Source organism: Schistocerca americana, chromosome 6 (genome assembly GCF_021461395.2).
Source record: "Schistocerca americana isolate TAMUIC-IGC-003095 chromosome 6, iqSchAmer2.1, whole genome shotgun sequence".
Classification (NCBI taxonomy): domain Eukaryota; kingdom Metazoa; phylum Arthropoda; class Insecta; order Orthoptera; family Acrididae; genus Schistocerca; species Schistocerca americana.
Genome location: NC_060124.1, coordinates 400,100,608 through 400,116,022, shown reverse-complemented (window position 1 = coordinate 400,116,022; position 15,415 = coordinate 400,100,608). Strand labels below are relative to the sequence as shown.

General features: G+C 38.5%; 1 protein-coding gene across 1 annotated transcript in view; it reads left to right on the top strand.

Moving 5' to 3' along the window:
• Positions 1 to 15,415, top strand: part of LOC124619549 (cadherin-23-like) — a 490,213-nt gene that overhangs the window by 399,479 nt on the left and 75,319 nt on the right. The window contains exon 26 of the mRNA XM_047146019.1: positions 3,267 to 3,451. Within this exon, the coding sequence (XP_047001975.1) occupies positions 3,267 to 3,451 (185 nt within the window). The remainder of the gene's footprint in view (positions 1 to 3,266; positions 3,452 to 15,415) is intronic.

Below are 15,415 nucleotides of genomic sequence, written 5' to 3'. Positions count from 1 at the left end.
GGAAAACAGGAGATTGGATAGTTTTTTGAGGCGGAGGGTGGCACGCTGTTCTTATTTGCGGTTGGCCTTTAGGAGGATGCTCTGAACAGCCGGTGTGGATGTGGGAGAGGAAAGATTGAGGACCTTGATTAGGGATAGGAGTTGACGGGTGTATTCATTGGCTGAGTCGATGTGTAGGTGAAGGATTAGGCGGGTGAGGGCTATGGCTTGTGCAGTTTGGAACTGGTATAGGGACTGATGGAAAGAAGGATTACAGCCAGAGATGGGAACTTTAAGTGTGAGGCCTTTGGGGTAATGCCAGATGTCAGACAAGCCTGAGTAAATAAAATATGGGAGCATAATCTGGCTAGGGTGAAGGCATGTTTGCAGAGGGAATGTAAATAAAATTTAATGGGGTCGTTGTAGGGATGTTGTGAGGGTGACATGGTATTAGAAGGTGGAAAGGGTACCATGAGGCTAAAGTGAAAATAAAAATATATAGGGAGAAATAAAGGTGTGAAAAAAGTCGAAAAAGTGTTGGTTTTAGATGAGCTATGTTGATCCTGTGCTGAACTTAGGTTGGCGAACAATGATGGGTACAAAGGTTAGGTAGTTGTGTTGCCTTCAAAACACGTTAAAGGGTGGAGAAATTCAGGAAAATTTCGAAACAACTGCGTGTAAATGTATTCAGTGGACTGGTTATGTGCTGGCAGATTATGAAAATGAGGCTAACAATTGTCTGACGAAGAAATAATAACTTATAAACCTGTGGGAAGCTGCTAAAAAATGATCGGTTATGTGGGAAAAAACGGGAATGGAAATAAAACGAAAGTTGTTGGAAATAGCTGAAATGGTTGTTTAATGGGTGAAAGGAACTGAAGCTGTGAAATAGTATTCAAGAGGTTACACGAAATGTTTGTAAACTGGGAACAGTGGATTTTATAGCAGCGGTAATGTTGAAAGCATTAAAAATTTTTAGGTTATGGTTTGGAAGTAAATTACGCATTATTGAGTATATTTAGGCAGGATAAAATATATGGTAGATTACGGAAAAAAGGGAAGATGAATACAAAGTGAAACTACTTGTACAAACAAAAAGAGAAAGTAAGATGACAGAAAAGATTTCGAAATGCAACAGTGACAATAACAAACGTACTTGTTGGGTTCAAAGTATTTATATAAATAAAATAGAAAGAAACATTGCACATGGGAAAAATATATTAAAAACAAAGATTCCATGACTTACTAAACGGGAAAGCGCTGGTAAATAGACACAATAAAAAGACACACAAACACACAGACAAAATTTCAAGCTTTCGCAACCAACAGTTGGTTCATCAGGAAAGAGGGAAGGAGAGGGAAAGACGAAAGGATGTGGGTTTTAAGGGAGAGGGTACCTCCATCTGTCCAATGGCCAGCTTCACACATCCGTCTACATCAAACCCACTAACAAGCAACAGTACCTCCATTATGACAGCTGCCACCCATTCCATATCAAACGCTCCATTCCCTACAGACTAGGCCTTCGTGACAAACGAATCTGCTCCAGTCCTGAATCCCTGAACCATTACACCAACAACCTGAAAACAGCTTTCACATCCCGCAACTGCCCTCCCGACCTGGTACAGAAGCTAATAACCAGAGCCACTTCCTCATCCCCTCAAACCCAGAACCTCTCACAGAAGAACCCCAAAAGTGCCCCACTAGTGACAGGATACTTCCCAGGACTGGATCAGACTCTGAATGTGGCTCTCCAGCAGGGATACGACTTCCTCAAATCCTGCTCCAAAATGAGATCCATCCTTCATGAAATCCTCCCCACTCCACCAAGAGTGTCTTTCTGCCATCCACCTAACCTTCATAACCTCTTGGATCATCCCTAAGAAATCCCCAAACCACCTTCCCTACCCTCTGGCTCCTACCCTTGTAACCGCCCCCGGTGTAAAACCTGTCCCATGCACCCTCCCACCACCACCTACTCCAGTCCTGTAACCCGGAAGGTGTACACGATCAAAGGCAGAGCCACGTGTGAAAGTACCCACATGATTTACCAACTGCCCTGCCTCCACTGTGACGCATTCTATGTGGGAATGACCAGCAACAAACTGTCCATTCGTATGAATGGACACAGGCAGACAGTGTTTGTTGGTAATGAGGATCACCCTGTGGCTAAACATGCCTTGGTGGAGGGCCAGCACATCTTGGCACAGTGTTACACCGTCCGAGTTATCTGGATACTTCCCACTAACACCAACCTATCCGAACTCCGGAGATGGGAACTTGCCCTTCAATATATCCTCTCTTCCCGTTATCCACCAGGCCTCAATCTCCGCTAATTTCAAGTTGCCGCCGCTCATACCTCACCTGTCATTCAACAACATCTTTGCCTCTGCACTTCCGCCTCGACTGACATCTCTGCCCAAATTCTTTTCCTGTAAATATGTCTGCTTGTGTCTGTATATGTGTGGATGGATATGTGTGTGTGTGTGTGTGTGTGTGTGTGTGTGTGTGTGTGTGTGTGCGAGTGTATACCCGTCCTTTTTTCCCCCTAAGGTAAGTCTTTTACGCTCCCAGGATTGGAATGACTCCTTACCCTCTCCCTTAAAACCAACATCCTTCCGTCTTTCCCTCTCCTTCCCTCTTTCCTGACGAAGTAACCATTGGTTGCGAAAGCTTGAAATTTTGTGTGTGTGTTTGTGTGTCTTTTTATTGTGTCTATCTACCGGCGCTTTCCCGTTTGGTAAGTCATGGAATCTTTGTTTTCAATATATTTTTCCCATGTGGAATGTTTCTTTCTATTTTATTTATTGTAGTTTGTATTAGATTTGCTGAACTTTTTTCTGAGTGACAGGTAACATTCAGTTACACGCTAATTGTATTTACATTTTAGAAGTTTTTAGTATAGGATCATACTTGTAACAAGAGAAAAACATTGCAATTTGGAAGGATAACATTACTGGAAGTTTTTAGAACTTGAAGGAATCAACATTATCAGTTCCAAGAAGAGAATAGCAAAAAACTTTGAGATTCCATGACAAATGCCTTTTGGCGCCCTTGATATTGGTCAGTTTCCCTTATACGGTTGATATTTTCAAACTGACACATCTGTCTGTCTTGAGGGTAAATCATGAGTTCAGTTAGTGAAGATAATAATATTTTTTGTATTGAGTTGTTGGGTGAGGGTTGGGGGAGGAGCCAGTTGTCCTTCTCTGCCCTTTTCTGGGTATGCCCTTGTTCCTCAGTTTTTATAGTAAACCTATAAATGGAAAATTATTCATTTCTATTAGGTGGAGATGAGGATTTGTTTCAGCTGAATAACACCTCTCGTGAATTAAAACTGAATGGTCAAGAATTAGATTATGAAAATGCTACAAGCCACACCATATATATACTAGCAACTAATAGTGAAAAAAAACCAGAAGAAGACCCTGCTCTTGAGAACAATGATTCAGTACTGAAATGCATAATACAAGTAAGTAGACTAACTTAATTTTTGTTCTTAACAGAAAATAAAACAACATTAGTTGGAATGTTGATATTAAATAGTAAAATGATGCAACTTGATTATTTTCTTACTTATATGCTAAAATGTAATAATAAGAAATTTTCTCATACTGCTTTGCACAAAATATGAAGCATGCTCTTATTGCTAAACATTTCAATAAAACACTTTGATGATTTACACTACTCAGCCATAACACAATAATGTTTTATGCAGTTGCTACCAATGCTGAACTACTTTGTACATCCAGAAAAAAATATTTTTCATTGTTTTGCTGAAACCTATGAAATCTGAAACTATGTAAATAACCTTTATTTATCAACACTCATCCAGTAATTTTCATATATTTTGCACAGATCATTACACTGCCCATTTTATGCTGATGTACATTTTCTTTTAATATTGATTCTGACATTGCAGCTATGTTTAAATACCAGAACTTCTTAATCCACCTATTCCAACTTGTCATTCTGTTACCTTTTAACATAACTACAACCACTAATTAGTTTTTTTCTCTCCTGTGGTCTCTCTGAGATGTAACTTCAAGTAAATTCATTTTATTTCTTGATAGTGAAAATGATACAGACTCCACAACTCATACACTTATACATATTTTTAAAACAAATACTTCATTGTTGATATTTGTGGTTTTAGATACTACAATTAAAAATATCTCATCAATTTAGTGTGACGTACATGCAGAGGTGTTTCAATCACAATTATTTCTTTCATACATAAAATCAGTCAGAAAACAATATTGTCATTTGAATTTATCTCACATACGCAGAATGAATAATGGTCTTAACAGTTTCATTAATTACACAGTTACAGAATTAAGCATGATGTTTGTATCATCTTTTTAATATACATCTGATTAGAGCTTTTGGTCATTGTTAACAGCAATTCTGTCCTTTAGAAAGTCTCAAAATTTTTTTGAAAATTAGTAAATTTTGCTACCTACATTAGTTACAAAGTTGGACAATAGCAGTTCTCATGTTATTCCCAGTATTGTTTCAAGTATTTCTGATCATGCCTAAAAATAGTCAACTTGAGTTATCATCAGGGAGCCTTGCCGTACAGATTATTTCTGCCAAATTATATATAGTGATGGGACTAATACAGTATTATTACACCATAACCTGCATAGTTACAGATGCATCTTGTATAAACATGGCACAGATTAGACTATATTAGATGTACTTTTCACTCCATGGATCCATAGTGAAGCTATCCTCAGGATGTATTACAAGTTTTTATGTCTGCTCCAAATATAAATGCATAATCAATTAACAATTCCCTAGTACTTTATGAGCAGAAAACAGAAGGAATGCCAATAACTATTACCAGAATAGCCCAAGTTTATTTATTTATTTATTTACACATCGAGTTCCGTAAGACCAAATTGGGGAGCAAATCTCCAAGGTCATGGAACATGTCAGTACAGAAATTACAATGTAAAAGAAATAACAAATAAAAATAAAATGTTTATTAACCCAAAAAAAGTCAAGCTATAAGTTTAAGTAAACGCGATCAACAATGTAACGTAAGATTCAGCTTATTTTTCAAGGAATTCTTCAACAGAACAGGAGTGACCAATGAAGAAACTCTTCAGTTTTGATTTGAAAGCGCATAGATTACTGCTAAGATTTTTTAATTCTTGTGGTAGCTTATTGAAAATGGATGCAGCAGTATACTGCATCGCTTTCTGCACAAGAGCTAATGAAGTCCAATCCAAATCCAGTTTGGATTTCCACAGAGTATTAACTGAGTGAAACTTGTTTATTCATGGGAATAATCTGATATTGTTAACAAGAAACAACAGTAATACATATTTATATATATTGAGAGGCCAATCTCAAAATACCCAGACTAGTGAACAGGTGTTGACAAGAGGTTTGCAAACTTACACCACTTATTGCCCAAACCACCCATTTCTGAGCCAAAAATATCCTTAGAGAATGGAAAGAGTTACCCCAAAATATAATCCCATATGACATAAGTCAATGAAAATAAGCAAAGTTGACTAATTTTCATGTTGAATGATCACTTACTTCAGATACCATTCTAATAGTAAAAATGGCAGCATTAAGTCTTTGAACAAGATCCTGAACATGGGCGTTCCACAACAGTTATCTATCTATCTGAACACCTAGAAATTTGGACTGTTAAGTTTCACTATCATATGCCAATTCTGTGGAATTAATATGTCGGGTTTTGCTGAATTGTGTGTTAAAAATTGTAAAAACTGTCTTACTGTGATTTAGTGTTAATTTATTTTCTACAAGCTATGAACTTATGTTATGAGTTGCACTATTGGAAACAGAGCCAATGTTGCACACAACATCCTTTACTACCAAGCTAATGTCATCAGCAAACAGAAATACTTTAGAGTTGCCCATAATACTAGAGGGCATATCATTTATATAAATAAGGAACAGGAGTGGCCCCAACACTGATCCTTGGGACTCTCCCCATTTGATCATACTTCACTCAGACCCCACATTACAGCCATTCTCAACACTGAATAATGATCTTTAGCTGTCTGTTGTTAAAGCAAGAGATGAACCAATTGTGAGCTACTCCCCATATTCCGTAATGGTCCAACTTCTGGAGCCATATTTTCTGACCAACATTATCAAACACCTTAGTTAAATCAAAAAAGTATGCCTAGCACTTGAAACCTTTTGTTTCACCCATCCAGTGCCTCACAGAGAAAAGAGAATATAGCTTTTTCAGTTGTTAAATGACTTCTAAAGCTGAACTGTACATTTGATAGCAAATTAAGTTATATAAAATGATCAATTATCCTTACATACACAGCCTTTTCAATAACTTTAGCAAATACTGATGGCATAGAAATAGATCTAAAATTACCTACATTATCCCTTTCTCCCTTATTATAAAGCAGCTTTGCTACTTAGTACTTTAATCATTCAGGAAACTGACCATTCCTAAAGCAAAAATTACAAATATGGCTAACATGTTCACAGTACTTTAATGTCTGCTAGGCATTCCATCATATTCATGAGAGTCCTTAGTGTTCAGTTATTTAGTAGTTATTGACTCAATGTCCCCCTTGTCTGTACCACAGAGGAGTATTTCAGACATCAATCTCAGAAAGGCATTTCCTGAGAAAGTTATATGATTCCCTGTAGAAACTAAATTTTTATTGAATTCACAAGCAATGCTCAGAAAATGATTGTTAAGTACTGTACATATATCTGATTTATCAGTAACATAAATAGTCTTACTAGGAACTGACTTTATATCATTGATCTTGTACTCCTGACCAGACACTTCCTTCACAACTGACCATATGGTTTTAATTTTATCCTGTGAATTAACTATTCTATTTGCATACCAAGTACTCTTTGCCTTGATAGCCAGGTCAGATTCAAATGAGTAACTAAGTGAGATATGAGTAGAGTATGTGGCATACTATTCTTGATTGAGTCATGGCTGCTTATTTCACCCATAGCTGCGAGCAGCTGAGCCCATATGATACACCTTTTATACCTCTAGTGAGCTGCAACACCTCTGAGTCACTATTGATGCCATCCACTGGCAGGAATATTAAATCCCTGCCCCCTGAAATCAGCATGTAGGGCCAAAAATGCCCTAGATGATACCAGTATCAATGGTGCAGTGTAGGTGGAGTGGCAGAACTCACCGTCAGTGTCAACTTGGGGCCAACTTCATCAGGAGACTCGGCCAAAAACTGTGGGTGCAGTGGAGGCAACAGAGTGCCCGCAGCAATAGACTGCTCTGATGCCAACAGAGTGAGGGAAGTCGGAATGGAGTAAGTGGTTCTACTTCTATAGACTCCCAGACCATGACCCCCTTACCAACCTATCATTCAACATGGGCGCAGGGGTGGTTGTCACACTGAAGTGCAGCAGGTGCAGAGAGACAGCAAGAGACCTAGCTGGTGGCAACCCTGGTATCTGTTTCAAGAGTAAGAGGTAGAAATGAGGGCAATGGCATCTTTTGTGACTACAGTTGCAGCTGGAGCTGGTTGTTGTGGTGGGTCAGGCAGACTTACCCAGATACTATTTCAAACAGCTGATGTCGCCCGTGGCCTATGATGACTCCTTGCATCTGAGCCAGGTGCTGGTCACATGTACGTGACCCAACAAAGGTGTCACCACATATAGATGCATTGGTACACAGGATGCAACAATGAAAACAATCAATTTTTGACAAAATAAGTTAATTGGGTAGATAAAAAATCTACTTACCAAGCAGTGGCAGAACACAGACATAAAAGAAGGTTGTAATTAGGCAAGCTTTTGGAGTGGCACCTTCTTCAGGCAGAAGGGTAGAATGGGAAGAAATAGGGGTGAAATAAAAGGACTGGAGAGGTCTTTCCTTCTCATCTCATGCAGTAAGTCTCCTCTGACCATGGTTTGGGTGACTTTCCCAAAATCTACCCCTTTTTCTAGACCTCTCCAATCCTCTTCCTTCACGTCTCTTCCTTCCCCTTCCAGACTTCTGCCTGAAGAAGCAGCCACTGGCTCCAAAGGCTTGCCTAATTACAAATTTCTTTCATGTGTGTGTTCTGCCACCACTTGATGAGTGGATTTTTTATCAATCCAATTACATTATTTTGTACACAGAATGGACACATTGTATGGGCCTAAGGATGTTTAACAGGGTGTGATGCCACTGCTGGTGCAGGATTTTGGCTAGATTGCTTCCAACGGTGGGGGTGGATCTATACATCACAAGGAAGCTACCCAAAGTGTTCTCATATAAATAGTGTAAAATCCAAAGTGAGAGTTCACAGTGGTAGGGAAGCCACCTGCTGTGTAGCCATGATTGTGGGGACTGCAGTGTTGTCCTTTTGCTGTTTGGAAAATATTAATTTCATTTGTAAAACCATCTGAACTGTCAAAGCAACCTAAAAGATTTAGAATTGTAAGCACTTCAGCTGTACTAGGACCATACTTTGCAAAGCTTTAGCTGTGAACTCCCTGTGAGGTGCAAGGTGCACAATCAAATCTTGAATCGAAGATTACCCAAATGAAAATTTCAGTTCTGCCACATGAAATTGCATTTGTGTGTGAGAACCTATAAGTCAGCAGCCCATGCTGCATTGTCCATGTTCTTCTTGACATGGATTCAACTGGAGGCTAGCCATGGCATGGTGCTCTCCCATCATAGCATTCAGGTGACAGCTCAAGGAGATTACTGAAAGACAGTTCACTTGGTTGCAGTTACTGCACCATTTCATATAAGGGAGTACTAGAAGTTGAGAGAAATGCAATTTGTTGTCTTCAAAAAATGCCGTAAGTATAACAGTACATTTCAAAATGGTGGACTTAGACTTCCCAGCTCCCCACAGCAGTGAACAGTGGTGGAGGTGTAGTCATGGCCACTGATTGATGTGGTTGTTGTTACTAAGACACTAGCTGCAGGAGAACAGCCTAGAGAGTGGCCTGCTATTATTAAGGTACAAACTGTTGATGCTGTTGTTGCAGTCACAGCAGTTGCTGCCAAAGTTTCAAAAACTTGGGGTCTGTAACACAGGAACTGGGTGTGAGCACAATGCCATAAACACAATAGGATGGGAACTCATCATTGCTCATGCAGTGTACTTTTCTAGGCTGAACTGCAGCTGCTTGCCTAGCTCATTTTGGTGAGTGGCTGAGTCAACATGACATGCCTTTTATGCCTCTGGTGGCTCTCTTCATGTGTGAGCTGTAAAGCCTCTGAACTACTAATGATATCATCTAGTGCTAGGAATGTTAAACATGTCATAAAACAAAAATATTTGATACATATATACAAAGAGATTTACGAATGTTCCTGCCATACACCCTTAGTGAAATGTTTCTTACAGATGTGGACTAGGTTAAAAAGATGTTGAACATATAATGAGAGAAAGCAGGGAGACATAACGATAAGCCTCAGTGAACATTCACCATACATACAATTGTGCTGTTCTTTTATAAGAGTCTAAAGGATGACAGACTGGGTGATGTTACTGTTTCACTTCACCATTTTTATGTTATATGGATTCAGAAGTATCAGTGTTCTTCTGATCCACTGCACATGGTGATAAGACATTTAGAGATTGTTCAGTAGTGATCATTGTTCAACAATTTCACATGTTTAGAGATTGCTATCCAACTACAAATTGTAACATTAGTATCCTCATATTCCACTTCTATAGATATTCCCTTACATTACTGTTAATGTTTTGTACTCACCTGTAGTTGCTGTATTGTGTAAGACAAATAACTTATAACAATTGAAAGGCTGGGTGGAAGAAAACACTAACTAACACGAGCATAATCTCGAGTTATTGCATGTTATATGTTTGGTTAAACCTGTAACTTGTAAATCATGATGGTCTTATTTGCCACCCCATCAGTTTTATTCTACCATTTTCAGATAATAAAGTTTTTCTTACTGTAAGATTGGAAGCAACCATATTTAGATTAATTTGTGAATTCACTGTTAAGATTTAAGTTGTTAACAGCATACACTTTCTTTTGTATATACAGATGTTACTACATCTGAGTAGCTGCGTGCTTTTGTTTTCATTTACACTGCGAGCCTTGACTAATTTGTATTTAGCCTTGTGCACAAGAAACATAAACAGTAAAGCTGTTTTGTAAGTACTGTAAGGTTGAGGCAGGTAGTAGGGGATTCTATCATTAATTCAATTCAAAATGTTAATTTCATTCTCTCATTAAAGTCAAGCATTAGCCGGGAGCTTCGGCTGCCTGTAATTTTCTCGTCCCACAGACTGACAACAGCAAGTCAGCGCCAGGGTGGGAAATCTCAATCACATGCCTCCCTCAGATCCTGACGAGGTAACGCCACCTAGGCGACGCTGACCAGGCCACGCTTCGGAACTTTCCATGCTGCCCCTGCGGGTTTCTCGGCTTCTGACCAATCAGGGTGGAGGAAGCCATGCAGCCGTGCCGGATGTACCCCATCACCCATCGGTGAGGCTCTCTCTTTGCCGCACACCCTGTAGCTGTGAATACCACCTGCCTCTCCCGGTGCTGCAGCGCTGTGGACTTTGTCTCTGTAGCTGCCACGCAATTCACACTCGTCCAAATGGCAGACGTCACTATGCATTAACTTTGCTCAGGTTTGATGCAAACTATGCATCGCCTACCACTACACTATGGCTCGCCCTCGCCTCTCTAGGCCTGACTCGTGTTGCCCATTTGAATGCATTTTCTGCCAATAACTGTTCTTGTCACATAAAAATTGTCCAAATGATTTATTTCTGCCCACTGGCAGTGGAAATACACACTTCCAATCTGGTATGGAGTGACTGCCGCACACGTGCTAGGATTTCAGCAGAGATGTCCAAGCAGGCTGCAGTAATACATGGTTGGGTATCATAAGATGTAGTTGGTACATCCTTGTAGACAGCATCTTTGAGCTTCCCCCACAGAAAAAATTCTACAGGCATCAAATGCAAGGAATGGGCTGGTCAAGGCACAGATCCTCTGCATTCAGTGCAAGGATTTGGAAACAATTCATGAAGACATAGTGTAGTACTTCATGCATTATGGGGTGGACAGCCATTATGTTAGTACCACAAGTTCCTCCTAGCCTACAGAGGCATCTTCTAGCATCAATTGAAGGTTGTCTGTTAGGAGTCTGTGATACTTGTTCACATTCAGTGTTCTGCCTATGAAAAACAGGCCTATGAGCTGATGGTTCACTATCACACCACACATTTATGCTCCAGGGAAACTGATGTTCTACCTAAAAAGCCAACAGACATTGTCAATAGACCAGTAGTGCAATTTTGACGGTTTACCTGCCCATGATTGCTAAATGTGACTTTATCACTAAACAAGATACACGATACATCTGGAGAATCCTGTCTTAATGCCCATGTGCAGAAGTTAACACAATTCTCATAATCGTTTCCATGTAGCTCTTGATGGAGAGAGATGTGACAGTGTTGGAAACTATGTTAATCGAGAAAGCATAGGACGCTTGCGTGACTCATTCCACTTCCTTGTGTGATTATGTGGAAGCTCACATGTAGATCATCTGCAACAGCACTAAAAACATTAATTTCTCCTTCTTCTGCCATCACTTGCATCCTTCTGTTATGTTGCCTAGGTGTTACGCTACCACTTTCATGTAAGTGCTTAAAGAGGTTGATGAATAATTGCTGAGATGGTTGGTTTCTATTGGATAGTTTGCCACATACACCGTAAAAGAACAAATTGCATGCTTCCTACATTGTCCTTACACCATGAATATGTCAGCTTGTTCTAAATTAATAAATACCATCATCCACTCATGACCTACTGCCTGGGACACAACACACTAACTGACTAGCAAGTCACAGTTCAATCAAGGAACACACAAGCTCATTGTAGGCAAACATAACAACATAGTACCTAGCTACTAGCCAGGTTGAATAGCACAAACAAATACTGGCATGGAAACTTCTTAAAATACGATATCTTATAAACAACAAACACCACTGACATTATAATTTAACCTACTTCTAGTTTGTTAATATTCAGTAGGTATCGTTCCATTTAAAAAAGCATATGTTTCCACAAACATTCACTTTTGACGTATTATTACAATCTTTTTATTGGCTAACAATATGAGCCCCAGCTACCAGTCCATTTTGTGAAAATTTAACATCAATAGCACTTTCTATTTCCTCAAAGTTCGTGGTGCAAGTTCTAGATGATTCCCCTTGTATAGAAGGAGTAAAGTTACGCTAAATATTACAATAAATAAATACATAAACCAAAGTAATATGAGAGTGGTAAAAGTTCAAACTTAACATACACTTAAGAAGGCAGAAAAGGTGAAAAATATGATACAGACATTGTTGTTTACGCTGTTCTTAAGTATTTCACCACAAACATGTTCAATCTATATATTCCAATATAAAATTAATTCAAACTAGTTCTAAAACATGTATTAAGGTTACCAATCATAATCATTTTGTCTAAGATTTATCTGTTACACACTCACTGCAAATTTATTTGAATTTGGGCAGTTGCTCATTAAGACATTGAATATGTGCTGCAAATCCATTGAATAGCTTAACACCAAAGCAATAAAATCCTTTTTCGACCAGATTAAGAGTTTTTAATTCAATGCACAGACTTTTTTGGCACAACGATGTGTCGCAAGCAAAGGGTGACATGCGACATAAGCAATCTCTTCAGTATGTGCAACTCCAACACAAGTGAAGGTAATACAGTTCCTAAGTCACTGCTATACAAGTGCCTATTTTTGACACTTCTGTTGGAGCTGGCAAACTACTAGTCTTCATCTGGACTATGGTCGGGCACCGCAGCCCTTACATCCTCTTCATATCGAGGGTGCAACTGTTGTTGTCGTAGAGAGGGGTCAATCATGTGTGATTGGCTGACATCCTCTTCGCAGCCCTCTGTGCTCTAAAGTTCCCAACCGGTGTGGCAGCACTTGACTTTATGTCAGAACAGAAACTTTATTGCAGAAAAAAATTACCAAGGGAAAAAATCTACTACAAGGTAGTTTTAATGATCTCCTTCTGTCAAAACAGGGAACTGTAAGACTGTCTATGACAGACACCACTCATTGTACGGAAAGATATTTTTCCAATGAAATTTTTTTAAGAGAGTTGGGTGCCCCAAGAATATAATTGCATATGACATAGTAAATGAAAGTAGACATAGTAGGAAGTTTCAATGATACCTGCTTCAGCCACTGAAGCACTAATCCATATTGTAACCGTTGCTGAGCAATATAATTTAAAAAATTGAAGAATATGAGTTGACCAGTTACATTTGCTGTCTATATAAGCACACAGGAATTTTTTATCCTCAACTTTCAGTATTGTTTGTTATCTTCATTTTGTGTTAATTTCTACAAGATTTCTTTGAGGTGTAGGGAATCTTATGTAATAGATGTTATATGAACAGAGCTAGAGATCACTTGAAGAAAACAAGTTTGTGATTTTTAAACTTTGTTCAAGGCAAGGCCATCAATGAGAATTGTAGTATCGTCTGCAAAAAAGGTAAATTTACATTTTGTGTCGAAACAAAGTCATTAATGAAACCAAGAAATAGTAGTGGACCCAAAATGAAGCCTTGTGGCATACTGCAACCGAAGGTGCCCCATACAAATGAGGCAGATTCTTCAGATGAGCCACTCGGCACTCAAGTTTGCTTTCAGCCCTTTAAATATGAATTATATAATTATATTCTGAGCTTTGAGTTTTTGGTGACTGCCAGCACTGAATAAAAAATACTGTGAAGGACTGTGTGATTATCTTTCATTCAGCCTGTTTTCAACCTCCATTGTATCTGTTAATGGCTCTTGTTGTGTTTTGTTAACTTCAATAAAAATACTTTCTCTAAGTTCACTTTTGTGTTGGTGATCTTTCTTTATCAGTTTACTGTGGAATAGAAATTGCCACAGGTTCAAAAAACTAACTGTTTCTCATCCTTAACATGCCATCAGCACACCAAAGATTACCTTCACAATTAAAATATATAGTGGTATATGTGACTCTGACTCAAATAAGAAGCTACAAGCTGTCACATGAAAATTACACTGTCATTTACTGTTTAGACATGTTTTGTGCATATTGCAGCACTGTCTTTTCCAAAATTAATACAGCACAAGATGTAAAAGTGTATCTGCCATGTACAATGTTAAGTGTAACCCTTGTGCATGATTTGTGCTCTTATTTTACACTGAATCATTTGGGGTACACAAATATGAATTATAATATTTTGGTGATAATGTGTTACCCAAACATGTCTGACATTAACTAATATTGTTAGTAGTGCTTCATGCAGACATGTTAATGTTATCACAAGATGCCATATATTCACCATTTATACATGTTTTGTTTTCAGTTTCCCCAGCCATACATTTAGCATCTATATATTTATGGCTTCTAGTTGCTATTGACAATGTCTCAGGAGCTGAAACTATGATAATGGAAATAATTAAAAACATATGGTCAAGACACAGCAGTGTTATCATTTAAAAACATTGTACAAGAGTAATTTCTATCATTAAAAAATACAAAGTCCGGGATGGAACAACAATAATATGAAGAGGGTACATTGCTACTCACCACGTAGAGGAGGTATTGAGCTCCAGGCAATGACAATAAAAAGGACCATTAAACATTTAAGTTTCTGGAAAAAGATCCTCCCAATGTGTAAAACATAATCACACACACACACACACACACACACACACACATGGCTACTATCTGCAGCTGCATGTGGTGACAATACCATACAATTAAAGGCTAAAGGCAGCATCCAAATTGGTATGCCAAACAATTCTCACAACTCCACAATGCTTGATATGAACCAAACCTCAGAATTTATATCATTTGAATGGCAAAAACTGTGAACAAGAACTACAAATTGTCACCTGATAGAACTCCTGCTGTTACGAGAGATTTTAACTCTTTGACTGCTGATCATATAAACATCGGTTTTTCTTAGGATGCTGGCCATTTTTAAAGTTTTTCAGCATTTATTAAGAAGAGTAGCCAACAATGGAAACCTATTAAGCTGTCAATATATATGATTTCATGTACCCCAACAAAAGATGGGAAGGATAGTCTACTGAAATTTTTGTGTCTTGTCAGTCGATGGGATTTGCTGTCAGAGTGCTAAGCCCAAGCTAAAGTGATTGTGAAAAGATTAGGTAACATATTCTGTTTACAAAGAAATCATCCAGTGGTGTGAGTCATTGCTGAACAGACAGGTCACAGAAAGTTGCAAGGGGTATTTGTCATTCTTTAGTGAGCCACAAGAGACTTGATCAAAATGCTCAGAAATGAGCATGTGAAAGATGTGAAATCCAGTAATAAAGCTGATCTCTGAAAATGCACAGCATGAATTCAAGGAAAGACAATGCCCTTTCTTTTAAGAAAATGTGAAGTTAACTCAAAAAAGAACTTCAAGCCATTAT